The sequence below is a fragment of the Salvelinus fontinalis genome, chromosome 9 (genome assembly GCF_029448725.1).
Source record: "Salvelinus fontinalis isolate EN_2023a chromosome 9, ASM2944872v1, whole genome shotgun sequence".
NCBI classification, from domain to species: Eukaryota; Metazoa; Chordata; class Actinopteri; order Salmoniformes; family Salmonidae; genus Salvelinus; species Salvelinus fontinalis.
In genome coordinates, this window is record NC_074673.1 from 39,166,789 (window position 1) to 39,193,214 (window position 26,426).

At 44.3% G+C, this 26,426-nt stretch overlaps 2 protein-coding genes across 2 annotated transcripts in view; both read left to right on the plus strand.

The window, feature by feature from the left end:
• cdh13 (cadherin 13, H-cadherin (heart)) overlaps positions 1 to 26,426 on the plus strand; it is a 570,143-nt gene that overhangs the window by 437,750 nt on the left and 105,967 nt on the right. The window contains exon 9 of the mRNA XM_055934321.1: positions 14,308 to 14,490. Within this exon, the coding sequence (XP_055790296.1) occupies positions 14,308 to 14,490 (183 nt within the window). The remainder of the gene's footprint in view (positions 1 to 14,307; positions 14,491 to 26,426) is intronic.
• On the plus strand, positions 22,509 to 24,840 carry LOC129862552 (general transcription factor II-I repeat domain-containing protein 2-like). Its single transcript, XM_055934322.1, has one exon. The coding sequence runs from the start codon at positions 22,544 to 22,546 to the stop codon at positions 24,362 to 24,364; it is 1,821 nt and encodes a 606-aa protein (XP_055790297.1). The 5' UTR covers positions 22,509 to 22,543; the 3' UTR covers positions 24,365 to 24,840.

Sequence of the window (26,426 nt, forward strand, 5' to 3'; positions counted from 1 at the left end):
CTTCACTACATTCCTAAAGAAATTATGTTATTTTTACTCTACACAAAGATAGAGAGAGGTGAAGGGTAGAAGAGAAGTGAGTGAATGAGGAGAGAGAGAAAGAGAGAGAGAGGGGAAGTAGGGCCAAAGGAGAGAGTTGAGGAGAAAGGAGAGGAAAGAAAGGAGAAGGACCTGAGCCTAGCTCGTCATGCTGGCCTCATTTCAGATGAAGTTTCAAGTCTACTGCAGCGCCATCTCTTGACTGGCTGCATCACCGCTTGGTATGGTAACTGCTTGGCATCTGGCGACAAGGTGCTACAGAGGGTGGTGCGGACGGCCCAGTACATCACTGGGGCTGATGTCCCTGTCTTCCATGACCTCTATACCAGGCGGTGTCAGAGGAAGGCTCGGAAAATTGTCAAAGACCCCAGTCACCCAAGCCATAGACTGTTCACTCTGCTACTGCACGGCAAGTACTGGAGCGCCAAGTCTGTGACCTAAAAGCCCCTGAACAGCTTCTACCCTCAAACCATAATACAGCTCAACAGTTAATCAAATGGCTACCCAGACTATTTGCCTTGACCTTTTTTTGCACGGACTCTCTTGCACTGACGCTATACACACACACTTGACTCTGTCCACACACTCACACTCCAACACACACACACAAATGCATATTGACACCACACACACACTCACACATTCACTGACTTTCACACTCTTTACATAACCTAGTGCTACTCTGTTTATCTATTTTTATTGCCTATTCACTATTACCCCTACCTACATGTACAGTGGGGCAAAAAAGTATTTAGTCAGGCACCAATTGTGCAAGTTCTCCCACTTAAAAAGATGAGAGAGGCCTGTAATTTTCATCACAGGTACACTTCAACTATGACAGACAAAATGAGAAAAAAAATCCAGAAAATCACATTGTAGGATTTTTAATGAATTTATTTGCAAATTATGGTGGAAAATAGGTATTTGGTCTCCTACAAACAAGCAAGATTTCTGTCTCTCACAGATCTGTAACTTCTTCTTTAAGAGGCTCCTCTGTCCTCCACTCGTTACCTGTATTAATGGCACCTGTTTGAACTTGTTATCAGTATAAAAGACACCTGTCCACAACCTCAAACAGTCACACTCCAAACTCCACTATGGCCAAGACCAAAGAGCTGTCAAAGGACACCAGAAACAAAATTGTAGACCTGCACCAGGCTGTGAAGACTGAATCTGCAATAGGTAAGCAGCTTGGTTTGAAGAAATCAACTGTGGGAGCAATTATTAGGAAATGGAAGACATACAAGACCACTGATAATCTCCCTCGATCTGGGGCTCCACACAAGATCTCACCCCGTGGGGTCAAAATGATCACAAGAACGGTGAGCAAAAATCCCAGAACCACACGGGGGGACCTAGTGAATGACCTGCAGAGAGCTGGGACCAAAGTAACAAAGCCTACCATCAGTAACACACTACGCCGCCAGGGACTCAAATCCTGCAGTGCCAGATGTGTCCCCCTGCTTAAGCTAGTACATGTCCAGGCCTGTCTGAAGTTTGCTAGTGAGCATTTGGATGATCCAGAAGAAGATTGGGAGAATGTCATATGGTCAGATGAAACCAAAATATAACTTTTTGGTAAAAACTCAACTCGTTGTGTTTGGAGGACAAAGAATGCTGAGTTGCATCCAAAGAACACCATACCTACTGTGAAGCATGGGGGTGGAAACATCATGCTTTGGGGCTGTTTTTCTGCAAAGGGACCAGGACGACTGATCCGTGTAAAGCAAAGAGTGAATGGGGCCATGTATCGTGAGATTTTGAGTGAAAACCTCCTTCCATCAGCAAGGGCATTGAAGATGAAACGTGGCTGGGTCTTTCAGCATGACAAGGATCCCAAACACACCGCCCGGGCAACGAAGGAGTGGCTTCGTAAGAAGCATTTCAAGGTCCTGGAGTGGCCTTGTGAAGACTTACAGAAAACGTTTGACCTCTGTCATTGCCAACAAAGGGTATATAACAAAGTATTGAGAAACTTTTGTTTTTGACCAAATACTAATTTTCCACCATAATTTGCAAATAAATTCATTAAAAATCCTACAATGTGATTTTCTGGAGAAAAACATTTCTCATTTTATCTGTCATAGTTGAAGTGTACCTATGATGAAAATTACAGGCCTCTCTCATATTTTTAAGTGGGAGAACTTGCACAATTGGTGGCTGACTAAATACTTTTTTGCCCCACTGTTCATATTACCTCAACTACCTTGTACCCCTGCACATTGACTCTGCACAACTACTTATTTTATACAATATAGTTAATGTATTTACATTGTTCTTTGCTAATTGTCTTACTTTTTAACTCTGCATTGTTGGGAAATGGCATGTAACTAAGCATTTCACAGTAAAGTCTACACCTGTTGTATTTTTCGCATGTGACAAATAAAATGGATTTCATTTTAAGTGAAGTGAGAGTAGAAAGGCTGCATTTTATCACCAGTCCCTAGGAACGGTTGACACTCTTTCACTAGACATGACTTTCTAGCAGTGGTGTAAAGTACTTAAGTAAAAATACTTTAAAGTACTACTTAAGTAATTTTTTGGGGTACCTGTACTTTACTATTTATATTTTTGACTACTTTTACTTCACTACATTCCTATAGAAAATATTGTACTTTTTACTCCACACATTTTCCTCGACACCCAAAAGTACTCATTACATTTTGAATGCTTAGCAGGACAGAAATGGTCCAATTCATACGCTTATCAAGAGAACATCCCTGGTCACCCCTACTGCCTCTGATCTGGTGACTCACTAAACACAAATGCTTTGTTTCTGAATGTTAGGGTGTGCCCCTGGCTAGCCGTAATTTAAAAAACACAAACAATTGTGCCAACTGGTTTGCTTAATATAAGCAATTTGAAATAAGTATCAAAAGTAAAAGTATAAATTGAGTACATTTTAAACCAAATACTTTCAGACTTTCACTGAAGTAGTATTTTACTGGGTGACTTTCACTTTTACTTAAGTCATTTTCTATTAAGGTATCTTTACTTTTACTCAAGTATGACAATTGGGTACTTTTTCCACCACTGCCTTTAGAAGGCAACAAATTGACCTTTTAAGTGCCTTTACTGTAGATGTTTTATGGAAGTAACATCTGTTGAATTGGTTTTTAATTGGTTTTGAGTAGGGTTGCAAAGGGAAAGTATATTACTGGAAACCTTCTAAACTACCAAATTTTGGTAACTTTTAAGTATCTTTGGAATTTAAGATGGCCTTATTATCTCTGGCCCTCTGTGTGACCATATCACATGTCAAATGTATAAAATTATCAAATAAGATGATTTTAAAATAAAAAAATGGAATGACAAAGCTGTATAGTCATATCTACAGTTGAAGTCGGAAGTTTACATACATTTAGGTTGGAGTCATTAAAACTCGTTTTTCAACCACTCCACAAATTTCTTGTTAACAAACTATAGTTTTGGCAAGTTGGTTAGGATGTCTACTTTGTGCATGACGCAAGTAATTTTTCCAACAATTGTTTACAGACAGATTATTTCACTGTATCACAATTCCAGTGGGTCAGAAGTTTACACACACTAAGTTGACTGTACCTTTAAACAGCGTGGAAAATTCCAGAATATGATGTCATGGCTTTAGAAGCTTCTGATAGGCTAATTGACTTAATTTGAGTCAATTGGAGGTGTACCTGTGGATGTATTTCAAGACCTACCTTCAAACGCAGTGCCTCTTTGCTTGACATCATGGGAACATTTAAAGAAATCAGCCAAGACTGCAGAAAAAAGTTGTAGACCTCCACAAGTCTGGTTCATCCTTGGGAGCAATTTCCAAATGCCTGAAGGTACCACGTTCATCTGTACAAACAGTAGTACGCAAGTATAAACACCATGGGACCACACAGCCGCCATACCGTTCATGAAGGAGAAGGGTTCTGTCTCCTAGAGATGAATGTACTTTAGTGCGAAAAGTGAACGAAACGACGAAACAGTTCGGCCCGGCACGGGCGGAATGCAGGCATAGGGCGCACTGCACCCTCCCAGCGTCCCGGAGACACAGCACGCAGAGCCGGCGCAGGATACTCTGGGCCGAAACGGCATACCGGAGACCAAACACGCTAAGCCGGCACAATACGCCCTGGCTGGATGCCCACTCTCGCATGGCACTTGCGGGAGTCTGGCCTATAGCGCTCCGGGCTATGAGCGCGTACTGGCGACACCGTGCGCTTGACCGCATAACACGGTGCCTGACCAGTACTACGCTTCTTCCAGTAAGCACGGGGAGTTGGCTCAGGTCTATCGCCTGACTCCGCCAATCTACCCGTCTGCCCCCCCCCCCCCCCCCCCCCCCCAAAAAAATTTTTGGGGGAGGCTGCCTCTCATGCCTGTTGCGCTGCCTTACCTCATATCGCCGCCGCTCAGCTTTAGCTGCCTCCAGTTCTTCTTTGGGGCGGCGATATTCCCCAGCCTGTGCCGTGTCCCTTGCCATCCAATATCTCCTCCCATGTCCATTTCTCCAGATCGCGCTGCTCCTCCTTACCACGCTGCTTGGTCCTTTTTTGGTGGGTAGTTCTGTAACGAATATCGTCGGGAGAAGGAGAAGAGGACCAAAGTGCAGCGTGGTACGTGTTCATGATTTATTAAATAAAAACTGAACACTGAAATACAAAAAACAACAAAGAGAGTGAACGAAACGACAAAACAGTTCTGTAAGGTGACAACACACAAAACAGAAAACAACTACCCACAAACACAGGTGGGAACAGGCTACCTAAGTATGGTTCTCAATCAGAGACAACAATATATAGCTGCCTCTGATTGGGAACCATACCAGGCCAAACACAGAAATACAAAACATAGAACAAAACATAGAATGCCCACCCCAACTCACGCCCTGACCAAACCAAAATAGAGACATAAAAAAGGAACTAAGGTAAGAGCGTGACAAAAACATCTCAGTATACATTGGCGCGTTATGCTCAGTAGTTCCAAAAACATCCAGTGATTTTGCAGAGAGCCACATCAATTTCCAGAAATACTCATAATAAACGTTGATCAAAGATACACGTGTTATACATGGAATTTTAGATCCACTTCTCCTTAATGCAACCGCTGTGTCAGATTTCAAAAAAGCTTTACGGTAAAAGCAAACCATGCAATAATCTGGGTACGGCGCTCAGAGACCAATCAAGACAAAAAGATATCCGCCATATTGTGCAGTCAACAGAAGTCAGAAATAACATTATAAACATTCACTTACCTTTGATGATCTTCATCAGAATGCACTCCCAGGAACCCCAGTTCCACAATAATTGTTTGTTTTGTTCGATAATGTCCATCATTTATGTCCAAATAGCTACTTTTGTTAGCGCGTTTTGTTAACAAATCCAAAGTCACGAAGCGTGTTCACTAGGAGTAGACGAAATGTCAAAAAGTTCCGTTACAGTCTGTAGAAACATGTCAAACTATGTATAGAATCCATCTTTAGGATGTTTTTAACATAAATCTTCAATAATGTTCCAACTGGAGAATTCCTTTGTCTTCAGAAAAGCAAATGGATCAGAGCTCACTCTCATGTGAACGAGCGTCACGAGCTCAAAGCATTCTGCCAGACCTCTGACTCATTCCCCTCTCATTCGGCCCCACTTCAAAGTAGAAGCATCAAACAAGGTTCTATAGACTATTGACATCTAGTGGAAGCCTTAGGAAGTGCAACATGACCCATATCCCACTGTATCTTCAATAGGGAATGAGTTGAAAAACGACCAACTTCAGATTTCCCACTTCCTGGTTAGATTTTTTCTCAGGTTTTTGCCTGCTATATGAGTTATGTTTTACTCACAGACATCATTCAAACAGTTTTAGAAACTTCAGAGTGTTTTCTATCCAGAGGTACTAATAATATATATATATTAGCAACTGGGACTGAGTAGCAGGCCGTTTACTCTGGGCACCTCGGGGCACCTTATTCATCCAACCTACTCAATACTGCCCCCAGCCATAAGAAGTTAAGAGTGAGGATAGATTATTATTGAGCAGTACATCTAAAGCAGGTATATTGTTCAGAGTATAAAGTACAGCTTGTAAATGTTTGTTGTTTGGCTACAGTATATGATGCAGTGTTGTTGAGAATAGATGTTATTTCACTCTCTAGATAAATGCAATGGCTAGAGCCAATTTAACTGTGTTAACTTAATCACATTTGAAAGGCAATGGCAGTTTTATGTACCATATGTTCAGCTGAAGTGTATCTATGGGAACAGCTTGAGCTGGAGCTCTTCAAATGTAATAATAGTGCAGGTATGCTCATTAACTTCCTTGGCCCATGTATGTAGGAGAGAGAGAGAGGGTGTGTGTGTGTGTGCGTGCGTGTGTGTGCGCACGTGTCAGTGAGTCTGCACACAAACTATTTTAGGTGTTCATTCTGTCTGAAGGAAGCACATCAATCAGATGAGATAAGCAGCTTTCATAAGCAAGCTGACTGGGTAAGAGAGAACTGCTGAAAGATTTATACTATTTTTATTTTGCGCCTGGGAATAATGATATTTTAGCATGTAGGAGAATATTTTCCCTCAACGTACTGCTAGCTACCCAGATGTGAATTAGAAGCATGCACTGTTCAAATTAATCATCCTATCAAAAGTAATGTATCAAACTAGAGTAATAATGATACAAGTTCAAGCATAGGATCTTTCTTTGGGGGCTTTTCAATTGTTTTTGTGAAGTCAGGTCAGATGATGCCAGCAGGCAGAAAGAGAAAGAACAACACTGTCTGTAGAAAGACGTACTGTACCTTTAAGAGTCTTCCCCTCTGCTGTGATGTCACAGCTCCTTAGGGGAATAGTGTTGTCTCCTCAGGGACTAAAGTGACATGGCACTGTGTGTTTGCTGTCAGCTCAATCTATGGTGCCACAGAGATGTCACAAAGCACTTTCCATTAGGACAAATGAACAGCTGCTCTGCTGTACTCTCTCCCTGCATGGCTGTCTCTCTGTCAGACCAACCAAATCAAACCACATTTAAATTCATAAGCCATTCTGTCTGACTGTCCGGGACCACTGTAAGTTTACCTCTCTTTTCTGTGGTCTGTCAGATGATGGGGGGATGGTGGGCTGCCGAGTAGGAGGGGTGGTGGAGGTGTAAAAAGATGAGTATGATGAGTGTGTGACGGTACACTGTGAGCAGAGAGCGAGAGAGAGAGAGAGAGAGATTTTCTTTCTCCTCTTCACTCCACTTATTAACATTAATGCAGGATGAGCAGCCAATCGCCATATCCTATTCACATGTGGAGAGGAAGGCCAGGGACAGACACACAGGCAGTGGTCATTGACAGCACATAGAGTGGATATCTCAACAAAGGCAATAAATTCAGGGTCGTTGGCTTCCAACAGAATCATAGTGCCAGCTGGCATAGAATGATTGGAAAAGTTGGAAAGAAATAGGAAGTCATTTCCAAAGTGATGTTAATGAGGTTTGATATTGACCCCCTGCTCCCATTATATCCCCATATTAGATCAATATGCATTGTCAGCAACAAGTGGGGAATGCACAGAGAGATATGACAGGGCATTTTCATAGTAAACAAGAAGTATGCATTGTATGATGGCCCTAAAAACAATCTCTGCCCACTGGACACAGACATCAGTTCAACGTTTAGTTTTGAAAAAAAACTTGGTTGATGTGTCAACTAACGTGAATTCAACGTGAAACAAATGTCATTGGATTGAGGTTAAAATTTGGGTGAAAGAAATACAAGATTCCCTGACGTTGATTCCTTTTTTTCAAATCCAATCAGTTTTCCACGTTGATTCAGCGTCATCACATTGATTTTCTTTTGTTGCGATGACGTGGAAACAACGTTGATTCAGCCAGTTTTTTCTCAGTGGGTGGTTTTCAGAGTGGCTGCTTCCTCCCTCCTTCACCTGTTGATGGTCTGTTGAACTACAGTTGTGTCAGGTTACAGGCGGGAGGACATTGTTATTGTGATGGACCCATATCATATGAAATGGGTAGCGCTAGAGTTCACCACATTAAAGAGCTGTCAAACTGTTATCAGCAGGTCAACTCAATGGGATCATCCAGTTAGCTGATATGAGTCCCAATATGACAGCTGGTGAATGTATGGCTCTAATCCCTAGCAGGCAGCTAAATTAAATCAGAGGGTGTATGTGTTTCTCCTCTGGCCTGCACAGAACTGCCCTGATTTGGCCTCTACTGACCTGGTCATCCCTTCACTGTGTATTAACAGAGCTCCCTTGCTCTATAATTGGTTCTGGGGCTGGCTCTGGGTCTGTTTGTCTCTCTCTCCGATATACACAAGAACACACACACACACACCACAAGAACACAAAACAAGAACCCAGGGTCACGCACACGAGCGTGCACACACACACTCTGTCTGTGTGTGTATGACACACCAGGGCCAGTCTGAGTTAGTGGTTATTTCCCCCACCCTCTCACACCGCTGGTTACTTTGTGCACTCAGAGGTATTGGGGTCTTATCAGTAGCAGGGCAGGGGCTCAGTGGTAACGGGCGACAAAGATTGAATACATCCTTCTGACCGCATGGCTGCTTGAGATGATTAAATGAAACCCGAATGGCCAGTGATCTTTCTGTGTGTGTGCGTGTGTGTGTGTGGGTGTGGGTGGGTGTGTGTGTGTGTGTGTGTGTGTGTGTGTGTGTGTGTGTGTGTGTGTGTGTGTATGTGTATGTGTATGTGTATGTGTGTGTGTGTGTGTGTGTGTGCTTTTAACAATTTGTCCTCCTCAAATCTTTCAATGCACCTTGAAGAAGGATCCCAAAAACCTCTTTACTATTCGTAGAGGCCGTTTCAAAGTATCACTGGAGAAGTGTGGCTATCCATTTGCTCCTGCAACAAAATCACCACACTATTTAAGCAGAAGAATATTCAAGGCAGCTCATTATTAGAATTCTTCAGGGATCCCTGATCAGTGGGACATCCCTGATTCCGTGCTCTGTCTGTGGTAATGGCTTTTGTGGGTTGTCTTATGCCTGTGGAATGGGAATGTTCCCTCTCCGACGGTGCACCGCACAGCCGCAACGCTACGATCCACAGGGGTTCTTGGGGAGGGAGGGAGGCTGAGGTCTGGTCTGCAGTTACAGCAGCCTGCTATCCTGCTAATCAGCGTGTAAGTAGTGTGTAACTGTTGTAATCACAGGGGGAAAGCAGCCATAGAACAGGATGTCATGGTGCTTAGCAACAGGCCATGTTCCCTCCCATTGAGGATGCCGTTTGAGGTTTAACATCAGAATAGGGTTAGGTCTGTAAACTAGCTGTGTTACCCCAGGTATATTTTTCATTCCCTCTTTTTCTCTGTTTCTTTTTCTTTCTTTCTCTCCTTTAGAAGAACATTTTGCTTCTGTCCTCTGTAGCCTAAATGACTGAGTTGTGTAAAGTTTGTTTTTGAAAGGGCTTTGTTCCAACAACCAATGCATGGTGTGTTGGGAAGAGCGAGCGGTAATCTGTGACCCAAAATACCATCCTGACAGAATACACCATCATCTGGAATACAGCACTGTCCTTAAACAGGGCGTTGTGTGCCTGATAGATTACTCTGTAAACTGTGATACAATAATGGTCCTGACAGAGAGAGAGGGAATTGCTTTCGGGTAGATGCATTAAGGCTCCTAGAGTATTCCTGTGCTTCACAATGCACACTACAACAAAGTGGCTGCCAAGCAGAATACATTCCTGATATGAATCAGATTAAGGGTTCTCTACAACAATAGGGTAGGAGTGACAATGAGAAACAAATGGAGATTCTGTGGGAAGGGCATAGGATAGAGCTGTCTCGCATACATGCACGTCTGTATTTCTTTCTTTCCACACAAACTTGTTTTTTTGGTTGAGTCCCGCTGACTTACATATGAAAAAATGATTGCTGCTGCTGCTTTACTCCAGATAGCCTCAGTGCTGCTTCACTCCAGATAGCCTCAGTGCTGCTTCACCCGGACAGCCTCAGTGCTGCTTCACCGCGGACAGTCTCAGTGCTGCTTCAGACCGGATAGCCTTAGTGCTGCTTCACCCCGGACAGCCTCAGTGCTGCTTCAGACCGGATAGCCTCAGCGCTGCTTCACCGCGGACAGTCTCAGTGCTGCTTCAGACCGGATAGCCTTAGTGCTGCTTCACCCCGGACAGCCTCAGTGCTGCTTCAGACCGGATAGCCTCAGTGCTGCTTCACCGCGGACAGTCTCAGTGCTGCTTCAGACCGGATAGCCTTAGTGCTGCTTCACCCTGGACAGCCTCAGTGCTGCTTCAGACCGGATAGCCTCAGCGCTGCTTCACCGCGGACAGTCTCAGTGCTGCTTCAGACCGGATAGCCTTAGTGCTGCTTCACCCCGGACAGCCTCAGTGCTGCTTCAGACCGGATAGCCTCAGTGCTGCTTCACCGCGGACAGTCTCAGTGCTGCTTCAGACCGGATAGCCTTAGTGCTGCTTCACCCTGGACAGCCTCAGTGCAGCCCTCAGACTGCTTAACCTGGCATTCACAGACACACAGTCTGCATCCTAAATGGCACCTTATGTACCCTGGTCAAAAGTAGTGCACTATAAAGGGAATAGGGTGGGGATCACTTGATGATGATTATGGTTTTACACCAATGTCACAACATACACTGAGTGTACAAAACATTAAGAACACCTTCCTAATATTTAGTTGTTAAAGTTGTTAAAAGCATTCCACAGGGATGCTGGCCCATGTTGACTACAATGCTTTCCACAGTTGTGTCAGGTTGGCTGGATGTCCGTTGGGTGGTGGACCATTCTTAATGCACATGGGAAACTGTTGAGCGTGAAAAACCCAGCAGCATTGCAGTTCTTGACACAAACTGGTGCGCCTGGCACCTACTACCATACCCCGTTCAAAGGCACTTAAATATTTTGTCTTGCCCATTCACCCTCTGAATGGCACACATACACAATCCATGTCTTAATTGTGTCAAGGCTTAAAAAATCTTCTTTAACCTGCCTTCTTCTACATGATTGAAGTGGATTTAACAAGTGACATCAATAAGGGATCATACTGTAGCTATCACCTGGTCAGTCTATGTCACGAAAGAGCAGGTGTTCTTGGTTTTTTGTACACTCAGTGAACTTCACTGTAGCACTTTGTATGATTTATTTGTTCATCTTGAGAATGATGTGCTCATGATGTTGTATTAATGTCTGTTTTTTTGTGATGAAGCCAAAGATACACTTTCAAATTGAGTGGACAATAAGGTTTTCTAATTTTAATTTGGGACACAGTGTCAGTGCCCCCTGACCACATGTACTCTGAGTCAAAAAAGTGAATGCAAAAAGGGTCAATGTCACGTTCTTTCAAAATCAAACCCAGAAGCAGACCAGGACAAGGAGAGTAGGAAGAAGGTGAGTATTTATTTACAAGTGAATATGAAGGTGTAGAAATATCCAGGTAACGTAACGGGCAGCGGTGGTGAGTTGATGGGAGTGAATAGGTGGGTCCAAAGGAGTAGCGGAAGCCTCCGACGACCAGGCAGGAATGGGGTAAGTGATCCGGGTGAATAACTGAAGACAGAACAAACGGGGTTAAGTTTAAGGCAAGCAAGACGTACAAAACAACAAAACAAATACTATCAAGCTGGAGGCTGATACACTGGCACAACATACTGTTTATGGCTAACGATCCGGCAGGGAATGGATGTCAGGTCCGGGCTTATGAAGAGGAGAGATGATGATCAGGACCAGGTGCACAGATAGCTGATGGGATACAGGTGCGGGTAATCTGAGATCTCCCAACTAGCTAAAACGCCCGGCAACCAGACAGGGTGCGTTCCAGGACACCGGAAAAACACTCCAGAACAGAACACAGGCAAAAACCAGACTCAGGAAACGGAATTCGTGACAGTCAATGCAGATACTCTAGGTAGCTATTTGGTTAATGATTTAGCAAACTATTTAGCAGTCTTATGGCTTGTGGGTAGAAGCTGTTCAGGGTCCTGTTGGTTCCAGATTTGGTACAACGGTACAGCTTGCCGTGCGGTAGCAGAGAGAACACTCTATGACTTGGGTGGCTGGAGTATTTGAACATTTTTAGGGCCTTCCTCTATCACCTCCTGGTATAGAGGTCCTGGATAGCATGGAGCTCGGCCCCAATGATGTACTACCCTCTGTAACGCCTTGCGGTCGGATACCAAGCAGTTGCCATACCAAGTCTTTTCAGCCTCCTGAGGGTGAAGAGGACTTGTCGTGAAGAGGGCACGACTGTGTTGGTGTGTGTGGACCATGATAGAGCCTTAGTGAGGTGGACACTTGAAGCTCTCGAACCGCTCTAGAGAGAGGAGTTTGACACTGGATTCAACTCAATAGCACTTGAGAGATGTAAATGATGTAAGTGAGATAAAACGTTTAATAGCCTGTAGATGTGAGTCACTTCGAGAGGAGCTGGATTCAGACTGGGCAACCTATCTTGAGAAACACCATACTCTATCCCTCACTTGTCCCAAGTCCACTGAGCTGATGATGATGATAATGATAAAATCCCTTATTTTTTACCTAAAATCAAGGTTAAACCACTGTCCAACTGAAAGGGTGAACATGTTACTACAGTAAGTAACAATTTGTTGAACGATTTGAATGAAAATTCCAAAATGTTACGGTGAACCCACAAGTAGCTAACACAAAATAAATGGAATGTCGTAGTTAACTTTAGCTTACGTTTGTGTCACGACGTTGGGTTAGGGGTAGGTTTATGACAGTCATAAATACCTCTTTCCCCGTTTTTCTCTCTCCCTACTATAACTGATGTGACATAAGAAAACCCCTTGGTTAACGTAGAGATTCTGGGTAACATCAGAAGTTGGGGGAAATGAACTATATTCTGGTAATTCGACCAACTGAACATATGCGGGGGTACTTAAGGTATATTATGTCAGTTCGGTTGCCCACTGACACATTCTCATCAATGATAGAATGACATAAACTCTACTTTGGTAAGTCTAAACGTCAGAGGTATCAGATTAACATGGAATTGTTGTTTAATTCAAATGTTTGAATATGACATTATTTGTGAAGAGGTGAAATGTAATTTTAGCTTCCAAATGAGAGATCTGTGCTTTCATAAGTTTTCCTCTGCTCACAGTGGTCCGCCCCTGTGAAGAGGCATGGGTTATAAACCTTTCAGACACACCCCTCTCCCTCCACTATAAAAGCCAAAGGACAAGAATATAACTTCCTGTTCCGGGTACACCAGGATGACGGTCCTGTGTCAGAATGGTTCAGATAATAACTACAGATGAAGCCAACATCAGCATGGACTTTGATTGTGAATGGTATGAACTTTGAACTCGTATTCACTACAGAAGTGATATCTCCTAGCCGTTGAGTTAGGAACAGCTAAACGCAGGTTAGGAAGGACAGTCCAAGTATCCCGTCTACTACACCAACGTTACTCCAACGTATCCCGTGACTACCAGAGACATTCTTCAAAGGACAGAGGACTCGGGTTGGCGACACGGTCCATCTACCACCAACCTACTGAAGCGCAGCTCAGAGTAAATATTGATTGCATTTTCCTCTTCAAATGGGCGGTAATTTAGAATGCATAAGATACTGTATTTACGATAGCACAGCTCGCCTATGTTCGTCTCCCGCTCTTTCACTAGGACTCAGCCCCTTCCCTTTGTGTAACAAGCTGTCATATCTATTCCGCCCGCTAGGGACGTTTTTCTGTATGACGAAATTTGTGATCAAGTTATGATTTAATTGTATATGTGTGATTAGTTAGGTATTTAGTAAATAAATAATTAAACCCAATTTTGTATTGCTGATTCAACTTGTTAGCCAGGATTCTTGCAGATAACCAAGGACTTACAACTTTCAGACGAGACTGAATAAAATGACGATTAATGTGACTTATGGATGTAAAATCTTACTAAATCTTTAAGAGTTTATTCGAAAGATAACAGCTCTATAAATATTATTTTGTGGTGTCCCTCTCTAGTTATTTAACATTTACATGATTAGTTCAATCAGGTAATATTAATTACGGAGAAATTATTTTATAGAATAGCATGTCATAGCAATTAATCTGGCATAGTCAAAGACACGACATTTGCAAACTATTTCCCTTGTTGAACGTACGTCTGCTATCTGTATGTGTTGACCAGTAATGTCTGTGTGTCTTGTTCCAGGCCATTGAATATAAACCACCTGTTTATAATAAATGTGTGATAACCAGTAATGTCTCTATGTGTCCAGTTCAATACCTCTATAATGACACAAGTGTTGACCAGTCTCGTCCCTCTGTCTCTGTCTGTCCCTCCAGTTCCAGGCCAATGTGGACGAGGGCTCCACAGGTGTGGCTGTCAACCTGACGGTGGATGACAGAGATGACCCAGCGACGGGGGCGTGGCGAGCTATTTACTCCATCATCAACGGTGACCCCACTCAGAACTTCGAAATCCAAACCAACCCCGACAACAACGAGGGCATGCTCTCTGTTGTCAAGGTAACCACAGGGCCCTAAAGTTCTCTCAATTGACCCTTCGCTAAGCCCTGCCCCAGAGATTTGGGTAACCAATTCCAGCGCTCCTGTGGATAGAAACTGTCGTCGAGTCCAACACCTTGGATAAGCTTATGTTTAAAACCCATGGATCCGATGAGGGAAATGGAAAAACTGAGAGTTTTCATTAAAAATACATTATTTAAATAGCTAAATAATTGAACAGTGCAACAGGGGCACTCACAACTATGTAGGATGTTCACCCCTAAAGTTATTTTTTCATTCAAGGTTTATAAATGTCCATTCAATAGAGAATTGCATCAGAAAAACAATAGTCCAAACCCTGTCTCTACCACATATGGTTAAAATGTTAGACTATTTACTCTGAGAATGTAGCATGATTCGGGTTAGCTAGTGGCTGGAGGTTAGTGTGTGATAACATGGTCTTTTTCTAAATGAAATCCGGGGAATACAAATCAAAATTGGGCCTTTATATATATATATATATATACTGTATGTATATATTTTTTTTTACTAAGCTAGCAGACTGAATTTCAATATCTACCATTCATGGAAGCAATCTGTTCCAGTTTTCATGGTGTATTTCGGAGTCTTTCCCTTTGCCCCTCTCATCTTAGATTGATCACCAATATAGCCAATGAAAGCCAAGGATCTGGCGATGAAAATGAAGAGTGTATCATGTTGATTTTGATTGGTCCAAAGTGCAGAAACACCTCCAAATGTTACCATCTCCCAATGCCGATAATGGGAGAGCTACAACCAAGAGCGGCACAGTCTAAACTAGCAACGGTCACAACAAACTAGCGTTCTTATTTCATCAACACTGTTAAGTACAAGCATTATATTATAGTCATAATATAGGTTGTAATATTGTAGAAAATAAACTAATGAATTATTGTATGTGATTTACAATGACATAGTGCAAAGAAAACTACATTTTGACATTCATTTATTAGCACCAATTTTTTCACCCTACATTCTAGAGCATTGAGTGAACCCCCTAAATACTATGACACCTGAAATACAGAGCCCGTTGAAGTTTTTTTTGATTCTGAAATTATACTATTGTTGCATTGCTTGATAGCTAGCTGGCTAGCTAGCTCTCTTTGAAAACATTGCTAGTTAGTTATGATTAGTTTTCTCTTAATGTATATTGCCTTCAGAAAGTATTCATATTCAGCCCTTGACTTATTCCACATTTTATTGTGTTGCAGCCTGAATTCAAAATGGATTACACACATTTTTTTCTCTCACCCATCTACAAACAGTAACCCATAATGACAAAGTGAAAACATGTTTTTAGAAATTTTAGATAAAAAAACAACAAAATGAAATGAAGAAATATCTCATTTACATAAGTATTCACACCGTGTTAGATTCACATTTGGCAGTGATTACAGCTGTTGATTCTTTCTGGGTAAGTCTCTGCAACATTTGCCCATTATTCTTTTCAAAATTCTTCAAGCTCTGTCAAATTAGTTGTTGATCATTGCTAGACAACAATTATCAGGTCTTGCCATAGATTTTCAATTACAATTAAGTCAAAACTGTAACTTCGCCACTCAGGAACATTCACTGTCTTCTTGATAAGCAACTCCAGTGTACATTTGGCTTTGTGTTTTAGTTAAGCAGACTGAACCAGGTTTTCCTCTGGGATTTTGCCTGTGCTTAGCTCCATTTTATCCTGAAAAATCCACAGTCCTTAAAGATTACAAGCATATCCATGACATGATGCAGCCACCGCTATGCTTGAAAATATAGAGAGTGGTACTCAGTAATGTTGAATTGGATTTGCCCCAAAGATAACACTTTCTATTCAGGTCAAAAAGTTAATCACTTTGCCTGTAACGGCGTTCCTCCTCCTCTTCATACGAAGAGGAGGAGTAGTGATTCGACCAACGTGCAGCGGGTTGTGAATACATAATGATTTAATAGACAAACGACGAAACACGAAAACAAACACTTGGAAAGGATTTACAAAAATAACAAAACAACGTAGACTGACCTGAACGTAAGAACTTACATGTAACACGAAGAACGCACGAACAGGGAAAAACAGACTACACAAAAACCGAACGAACATACCGAAACAGTCCCGTGTGGAGCAACATACACAGACACGGAAGAAAACCACCCGCAACGAACACTGTGAAACAACCTACCTTAATATGACTCTCAATTAGAGGAAACGCCAAACACCTGCCTCTAATTGAGAGCCATACCAGGCAACCCTTAAACCAACAAAGAAACAGAAAACATAGACTACCCACCCAAATTCACACCCTGACCAATTAAACACATACCAAAACAACAGAAAACAGGTCAGGAACGTGACATTGCCACATTTTTGCAGTATTACTTTGTTTCCTTGTTGAAAACAGGATGCATGTTTTGGAATATTTTTATTCTGTACAGGTGTCCTTATTTTCACTCTGTTAATTGTACTGAACCAAAATATAAACACAACATGTAACAATTTCAACGATTTTACAGAGTTACAGTTCATATAAGGAAATCAGTCAATTGAAATACATTTATTTGGCCGTTATCTATGGATTTCACATGACTGTGAACACAGATATACATATACAAAAAAGGTAGGGGTATGGATCAGAAAGCCAGTCAGTATCTGGTGTTACCACCATTTTCATTATGCAGCGTGACACATTTCCTTTGCATAGAGTTGATTAGGCTGTTGATTTTGGCCTGTGGAATGTTGTCCCACTCCTCTTCAATGGCTGTGCAAAGTTGCTGGATATTAACAGGAACACGCTGTCGTATACATCAATCCAGAGCATCCCAAACGTGTTCAATGGGTGACATGTCTGGTGAGTATGTAGGCCATGGAAGAACTGGGGCATTTTCAGCTTCCAGGAATTGTGTACAGCTCCTTGCGACATGGGGTCATGCATTATCATGCTGAAACATGAGGTGATGGCGGCGGATGAATGGTACGACAATGGGCCTCAGGATCTTGTCATGGTATCTCTGTGCATTCAAATTGCCATCAATACATTTCAATTTAGTGAAATTTAGTAAACTTCAATTTAGTCAAGTTGCCATAAATACATTTCAATTTAGTGACACAAAAGTGTTCGTTGTCCGTAGCTCATGCCTGCCAATACCATAACCCTACCGCCACCATGGGGCATTCTGTTCACAACGTTGACATCACCAAACCGCTCACCCACACGATGACATATATACATACACATGGTCTGCGGTTGTGAGGACGGTTGGTCGTACTGCCAAATTCTCTAAAACGACTTTGAAGGCAGCTTATGGTAGAGAAATGTATAAATTCTCTAGCAACAGCTCTGGTGGACATTCCTGCAGTCAGCATGCCAATTGCACACCCCCTCAAAACTTGAGACATCTGTGGCATTGTGTTGTGTGATAACATTGCACATTTTAGGGTGGCCTTTTATTGTCCCAAGCACAAGGTGCACATGTGTAATGATCATGATGTTTAGCTTCTTGAAATTCCACACCTGTCAGGCGGATAGATTGTCTTGTCAAAGGAGAAATGCCCACTAAAAGGGATGTAAATAAATGTATGCAAAACATTTGAGAGAAATACGCGTTTTGTGAGTATGGAACATTGGGACCAACACTTTAAATGTTGCATTTATATTTTTGTTTTGTGAAGTAACTACAATGTTGTTGTTCCATCCTCAGTGTTGTCCTATCACAGCCATTAACCTCTGTAATTGTTTTAAAGTCACTATTGGAATCATGGTGAAATCCCTGAGCGGTTTCCTTCCTCTCTGGCAACTGAGTTAGGAAGGATGCCTGTATCTTTGTTGTAGCTGGGTGTATTCATAAACCATCCAAAGTGTAATTAATATCTTCACCATGTTCAAAGGGATATTCAGTGTCTGCTTGTTTAGAAATAATTGACTAATAGGTGCCCTTCTTTGTGAGGCATTGTAAAACCTCCCTGGTCTTTGTGGTTGAATCTGTGTTTGACATTCACTGCTTTATTGAGGGACCCTACAGATAATTGTATGTGTGGGGTACAGAGATGAGGTAGACATTCAAAAATTATGTTAAACACTATTACTGCACAGAGAGTGAGTCCATGCAACTTATGTAACTTGTTAAGCGACATTTTTACTCCTGAATTTATTTAGGCTTGTCATAAAAAAGTGGTTGAATACTTATTGACTCAAGACATTTTAGCTTTTCATTTTGTATTCATTTGTGGAACATTTAAAAAAACAAACATAATTCCACTTTGACATTATGGGTTATTGTGTGTAGGCCAGTGACAATTTAATACATTTTAAATTCAGTCTGTAACTGTCACGTTCCTGACCTGTTTTCCTTTGTTTTGTATTCATTTTAGTTGGTCAGGGCGTGAGTTGGGTGGGTTTGTCTATGTTTGTATTTCTATGTGGGGTTTTGTGTTCGGCCTGGTATGATTCTCAATTAGAGACAGGTGTGTATTGTTTGTCTCTAATTGAGAGTCATACAAAGGCAGCCAGGGTTTCACTGGTGTTTTGTGGGTGTTTGTTCCTGTGTCCTTACAGGACAGTTGAAGGTTAGTCACGTTTGTTGTTTTGTAGTTTGTAGTGTCTTGTTTGCTGTTTTTCATTAAAAGATGGCTTATTTCCCTCAATCCGCATCTTGGTCCTATCCATGCTCCTCCTCGTCTAAGGGGGAGAACAACAATGACTGCCTTTACAGAAACACCCACCACAACAGGACCAAGCGGATTGAGGAGAGAGAGAAAGAACTAAAGCAATGGAGAGAAGAGGAATGGAGTTGGGAGCAAATTTTCAATGGAGAAGGACCCTGGGCTAAGGTGGGAGAGAATCGCCGCTCTCGGGAGGAGAAGAAGGCAGCCACAGCCCAGGAGCGCTGGTATGAGGAGGCAGCACATAGGAGAGGCTGGAAGCCCGAGAGGCTCACCCAAAAATTTCTTGGGGGGGGGCTAAAGGGGAGTGTGGCGAAGCCGGGTTGGATACCTGAGCCAACTCCCCGGGCTTGCCGTGGAGTAAGAGGGCGTCGTACTGGTCAGACACCGTGTTATGCGGTAAAGGGCACGGTGTCCCCAGTACGCGTGCTTAGCCCAGTGCGGGCTATTCCACCTTGCCGCACTGGGAGGGCTAGGTTGGGCATCGAGCCGAGTGCCATGAAGCCGGCCCAACGTATCTGGTCTCCAGTACGTCTCCTCGGGCCGGCGTACATGGCACCAGCCTTACAGGTGGTGTCCCCGGTTCGCCTGCATAGGCCAGTGCGGGCTATTCCACCTCGCCGCACTGGCAGGGCTACGGGGACCATTCAACCTGGTAGGGTTGGGAAGGCTCGGTGCTCAAGAGCACGTGTCCTCCTTCACGGTCCGGTATATCCGGCGCCACCTTCCCACCCCAGCTCAGTACCACCAGTGCCTACACCACGCACCAGGCTTCCAGTGCATCTCCAGAGCCCTGTTCCTCTTCCACGTACTCTCCCTATGGTGCGTGTCTCCAGCCCGGTGCCTCCAGTTCCGGCACCACGCACCAAGCCTCCTGTGCGTCTCCAGAGCCCTGGACGCACTGTTCCTTCTCCCCGCACTCGCCCTGAGGTGCGTGCCCTCAGCCCGGTACCTCCAGTTCCGGTACCACGCACCAGGCCTAGAGTGCGCCACGAGAGTCCAGTGTGCCCTGTTCCTGTTCCCCGCACTCGCCCTGAGGTGCGTGCCCTCAGCCCGGTACCTCCAGTTCCGGTACCACGCACCAGGCCTATAGTGCGTCTCAGCCGGCCAGAGTCTGCCGTCTGCCCAGCGGTGCCTGAACGGCCCGTCTGCCCAGCTCCGTCTGAGCCATCTGTCTGCCCAGCACCGTCTGAGCCATCTGTCTGCCCAGCGCCGTCTGAGCCATCTGTCTGCCCAGCGCCGTCTGAGCCATCTGTCTGCCCAGCGCCGTCTGAGCCATCTGTCTGCCCAGCGCCGTCTGAGCCATCTGTCTGCCCAGCGCCGTCTGAGCCATCTGTCTGCCCAGCGCCGTCTGAGCCATCTGTCTGCCCAGCGCCGTCTGAGCCATCTGTCTGCCCAGCGCCGTCTGAGCCATCTGTCTGCCCAGCGCCGTCTGAGCCATCTGTCTGCCCAGCGCCATCTGAGTCAGCCGTCTGCCACGAGCCATTAGAGCCGCCCGTCGGTCCCGAGCCAGTAGAGCCGTCCGTCAGTCAGGAGCCGCTAGAGCCGTCCGTCAGTCAGGAGCCGCCAGAGACGCCCGCCAGTCAGGAGCCGCCAGAGACGCCCGCCAGTCAGGAGCCGCCATAGACGCCCGCCAGTCAGGAGCCGCCAGAGACGCCCGCCAGTCAGGAGCCGCCAGAGACGCCCGCCAGTCAGGAGCCGCCAGAGACGCCCGCCAGTCAGGAGCTGCCAGAGACGCCCGCCAGTCAGGAGCTACCAGAGACGCCCGCCAGTCAGGAGCTGCCAGAGACGCCCGCCAGTCAGGAGCTGCCCGCCAGTCAGGAGCTGCCCGCCAGTCAGGAGCTGCCCTACAGTCCGGAGCTGCCCTACAGTCCGGAGCTGCCCTACAGTCCGGAGCTGCCCTACAGTCCGGAGCTGCCCTACAGTCCGGAGCTGCCCTACAGTCCGGAGCTGCCACTCAGCCCGGACCTGCCGGAGTCCCTCAGCCAGGACCTGCCGGAGTCCCTCAGCCAGGACCTGCCGCCCCTTATCCCGGTGCCGCCCCTTGTCCCGGTGCCGCCCCTTGTCCCGGTGCCGCCCCTTGTCCCGGTGCCGCCCCTTGTCCCGGTGCCGCCCCTTGTCCCGGTGCCGCCCCTTGTCCCGGTGCCGCCCCTTGTCCCGGTGCCGCCCCTTGTCCCGGTGCCGCCCCTTGTCCCGGTGCCGCCCCTTGTCCCGGTGCTGCCCCTTGTCCCGGTGCTGCCCCTTATCCCGGTGCTGCCCCTTCATTTAGGTGGGGTTAGTGGGAGGGTGGTCATTGGGAGGGGGATAAAGAAGCGGGGATTGATTATGGTGGGGTGGGGACCTCGTCCACCGCCAGAGCCGCCACCGTGGACAGACGCCCACCCAGACCCTCCCCTAGACTTTGTGCTGGTGCGCCCGGAGTTCGCACCTTAAGGGGGGGGTTCTGTCACGTTCCTGACCTGTTTTCCTTTGTTTTGTATTCATTTTAGTTGGTCAGGGCGTGAGTTGGGTGGGTTTGTCTATGTTTGTATTTCTATGTGGGGTTTTGTGTTCGGCCTGGTATGATTCTCAATTAGAGACAGGTGTGTATTGTTTGTCTCTAATTGAGAGTCATACAAAGGCAGCCAGGGTTTCACTGGTGTTTTGTGGGTGTTTGTTCCTGTGTCCTTACAGGACAGTTGAAGGTTAGTCACGTTTGTTGTTTTGTAGTTTGTAGTGTCTTGTTTGCTGTTTTTCATTAAAAGATGGCTTATTTCCCTCAATCCGCATCTTGGTCCTATCCATGCTCCTCCTCGTCTAAGGGGGAGAACAACAATGACTGCCTTTACAGTAACACAACAAAATGTGGAAAAAGTCAAGGGGTGTGAATAATTTCTATTGGCACCCTTTATTGGCAATCTACTGTAAATTGGCTATATTAGGAATATAATTCTCTCATCTACTGTCGACATCAGCAAACAATTTGAGAGCATTGTTAGCTCCAAAAATTGTTAGTAGCTTTGAATTTATGCACAGTGCATTCAGGGACTCCTATGTGTAGACAAACACTGCTTTCACAAGCCCCATGTTAAGGAATAGGAGCAAGCTTCATGTCGGCATAAAGAGGGTATTGATCTGCGGGTAAGCCTCTAGCACACATATGTCAGAGTCAAGGCCCGCGGGCCACATCCGGCCCGCGAGAAGGTTTTTTACGGCCCCTGGGATGATCTTGATTTATTATTAGAACCGGCCCGCAGACCGCAGCAAGCCGGCAGCCCGCAGATCTTTTACACGCACCAATACTACATTTCCCACAATGCAACGGTGACGCACCGAGCAGTAGGCTGCTTCATTTCAATATTTATTGGCACAGCAGTCGTCAGCATCACAGTAAAATTAACTTTCAGATACCCATCAAAAATGGCAAAACGGAAGGTGGACACTGAGAACCGGGGGTTTCAAACAAGGTGGGAGTCGGAGTATATGTTCACGGAGGTAGCTGGAAAACCTGTGTGTCTTCTGTGTGGAGAAAGTGTGGCGGTACTGAAAGAGTATAATCTGAGACGACATTATGAAACGAAACACGCGGACAAAAACAAGAATATGGACATGGAACAAAGGCTACAAAAGGCAGAGGAATTAAAACGAGGCCTCAAATCTCGACAGGCTCTGTTCAAAAAAGCCAAATCACAAGGCCAGGCTGCTGTCAAGGCCAGTTTTATTTTGGCAGAAGAGATCGCTAAATCAGCCCGGCCATTTACGGAGGGGGATTTCATCAAAAACTGCATGATTAAAGTTTGTGACGAAGTTTGCCCAGAAAAAAGGCAACTCTTTTTAAATGTGAGTCTGAGCAGAAACACCATTGCCGAGAGAGTAGACCAGTTGTCCATCAATCTAAAAGAGCAGCTTGTGAAAAAGGGAAAAGATTTCATTGCATATTCCTTGGCTGTGGATGAGAGCACCGACATTTCTGACATTGCCCAGTTGTCAATTTTCATCCGCGGAGTGGACTCCAGCCTAAGCGTGACAGAGGAGTTTTTGGCTTTACGTCCTATGCATGGCACAACTACGGGGCATGATTTGTATGAAGAGGTGTCAAGATGTGTAAATGAGATGGAGCTGCCTTGGGAAAAACTCGTGGGTTTGACAACCGACGGAGCACCTGCGATGTGTGGACACAGGAGCGGACTGGTGGCGAAGATACGGGAAAAGATGCAAGAGGAAAACGCGACAGGTGAGCTGACAGCTTATCATTGTATCATACACCAGGAAGCGTTGTGCGGTAAAGCCTTGAAAATGGAGCATGTAATGAGCATCATCACGCGCACAGTTAACTTTATCAGAGCCAAAGGTTTGAATCACCGCCAGTTCAAGGCATTTCTGACGGAGTTAGAAACGGAGCATGGTGATTTGCCTTATCACACAGAGGTGCGATGGCTAAGCCAGGGAAAGGTGCTTCAAAGATGTTTCGAGCTTCGTGAGGAGATTTGTCTGTTCTTGGACAGCAAAGGGAAAGACACAACACAACTCCGAGACGAAATGTTTCTGTGTGAAATGGCTTTTCTGTGTGACATTACGAGTCATCTGAATGCAATGAACTTGCAGCTGCAGGGTCGGGATCATGTCATCTCTGATATGTACAGTACAGTGAAGGCATTTAAAACCAAACTGACTCTGTGGGAGACGCAGATGCGGAAAGAAAATTTGAGCCACTTTCCCAGCTGCCAGACCATGAAAGAGAAGCTCTCTACCAGTGCGTTCCCGAGCGCACAGTTGGCTGATAAAATAGGTATGCTTGCCGCTGACTTTCGACGCCGATTTGCTGACTTTGAAGCACAAAAAAGCAGGTTGGAACTGCTCGGTAACCCATTTGCTGTTGACGTGGAAAGCTCACCACCAAACCTCCAAATGGAGTTGATTGACCTCCAATGCAATGATGCACTGAGGGCAAAATATGCGGCAGTGGGTGCTGCGGAGTTCGCCCGTTTCCTCCCCGAAACAATGCCCCAGCTGCGCATCCAGGCTGCTCAAACGTTGTCTATGTTTGGCAGCACATACCTGTGTGAACAACTGTTTGCTTTGATGAACCTGAACAAAACATCACACAGAAGTCGACTTACTGCTGAACACCTCCACTCAATTCTGAGGATTTCCTCAGCTCAGAGCCTTACCCCGAACATTGATGAACTTGTGGAAAAGATGGGACACCACCAAGTATCACCCTCAACCTCAAACAAGTGAACATTACTGTGCAATCACATATTTAGAGTTTTTACTCAGTTCAAGTTTAAAAGTTAAAGTTTATTTGTTTTCACTGCATGTTACTTCTCCTTAAACAAAGTGTTGTTTTTGATTAATAGATTTTTGCACTTTATTTTATTGTATTTCAATCCAATTATATTTTAAAAATATTTCAGTTGAGTGGATGATAGAAAATTGCTATTATTGTTTTTTTCTTTGAAGTAAATTTAGCCCACTTTTGCTAAAATAGAAAATATAGGCTACTGATGGTGCCTTGAATACCGGTTTCTTTCATTTAATGTTCATGTTATGGGGATTTTTATATAAAGGAAATTTGTCTTTTGTGTCTGTTGAAAATTAAAGATTACTGACAGAGCCATAAGAAAATATTGCTTTATTTATCTGATCATATTGGAATATATTTGTTAGGTTTTCAGTAGGTTCAATTAGGTTCACTAGACTATATGCGTCATTTAAAAAATTTTCAATGAACATTCGAACAGTCCGGCCCTCGGCTTGTAGCTAAATTTTTTATTTGGCCCTCCGTCCATTTGACTTTGACACCCCTGCTCTAGCATAAACACACGGGGAGGTATTCAAAATTCAAAATGACGTCACGTGTGACATGCGTGGCATTCAATCAACTCTTTAAGAACACACTTTGACAGCATTGTGATTGTATAAAAATACAATACTCTCAGTTAGTATTAGATATAATGTCACGGCCCCGCTCGCCTTGGGGGAAAACATTCCATGGTTACCTTGGTTACCCTATTGGCTCACAGAAAAAACTTGACCTCTTTTATTAAAGTACAACATGTCTAAAGATGGATGGGGTCAATTGAAAATAATGGACCTACATTTACAGTCTCTTCACTCTGTCCAGCTTGGTAACAGTCATTGCAACAAAAGCTATGCAGTCAGGGATCATCAGAAATTCCAAAAGCAATGGATTGTTGCAGATTTTGATGGCAAGGAAATATATTAGTATTTAAGTGCGGTCTGTGAAGAACGATAGTGGCCCCTGGGGGAAAAGGAGTTTGACACCCCTGCTATAGTGGTTTGAAAGGGGAATTGGGCTTCCCTGGAAAATGTTGACCGAGGTTGCAATAGTATAGGGGGCGGGTCTTAGCAAAGGGTCAAATATCTCTCTCAATTATCTCTCAAATGACTCTCCTATCTCTCTCAATCCTCTTAATGATGAATGAGCTAAAACAGGTATTGTTTGTGGTATCATTACATAACGGGTGGGTCTATTCCTGAATGCTGATTAGTTAAAACCGCATTCCAGCTGGTGTCCCTTCCACAAGTTACCACCGGCTAAATCTATGATGTTAAAATGCCTATTTACTCTGTTCCATCTGACTGTACAATCCACTGTCTCATCTACCCAGCCAGGCACTTTATAAACTTGATCTCCATTATAAAAAGCATCTAGACATTATCTCCCATTTCTTTTAGACAAACATTTAGTTTTCAACAGCGGAGATTTGTATAAACCTTGATGTCTGTCTCTCCGACATTTGCAACATTGCTTTAATATTCAAATTAGATATCCAGCTATCCTATAGTAATGAACGTGTTGGGAGTCCGGACGAGACAGAAAGGCAGGCAGCATTTCTCAGCCGGTCGAAATCATGAATCAGCTGGCATCATTTTTATGGATATATACAAAGAAATTCAATTGAAAAAAAGGTAAAACGAAACGCAGCTAATTGGCAGTCTTTCCCGCTTCAGTTTGAAATGATTGTGTTACTGTAACTGTGTTGTTGGCGAACTCCTCTGAACAACAGTGTCCTGACGAGTGAGCACATTCTCTATGCCAGGCAAAATCGCACCTCATTAGCTCATTGTTATGGATGAATCTAAATAAATGTCACTAGAAAAAAGCTTAAACAAATGCAAATGCAGCTACTTTTCTGTTATTCTGGCTGAACTTTTTGACGTGACTGTAAATTAGCAGTAGTTGACTAGCAAGCAAGCAAGGGATAAGAACGTTGCCAGCCAGTATGGCAATGGAACATTTAGAACGATCGACTGGGTCGTTTCCATAGATACAGAA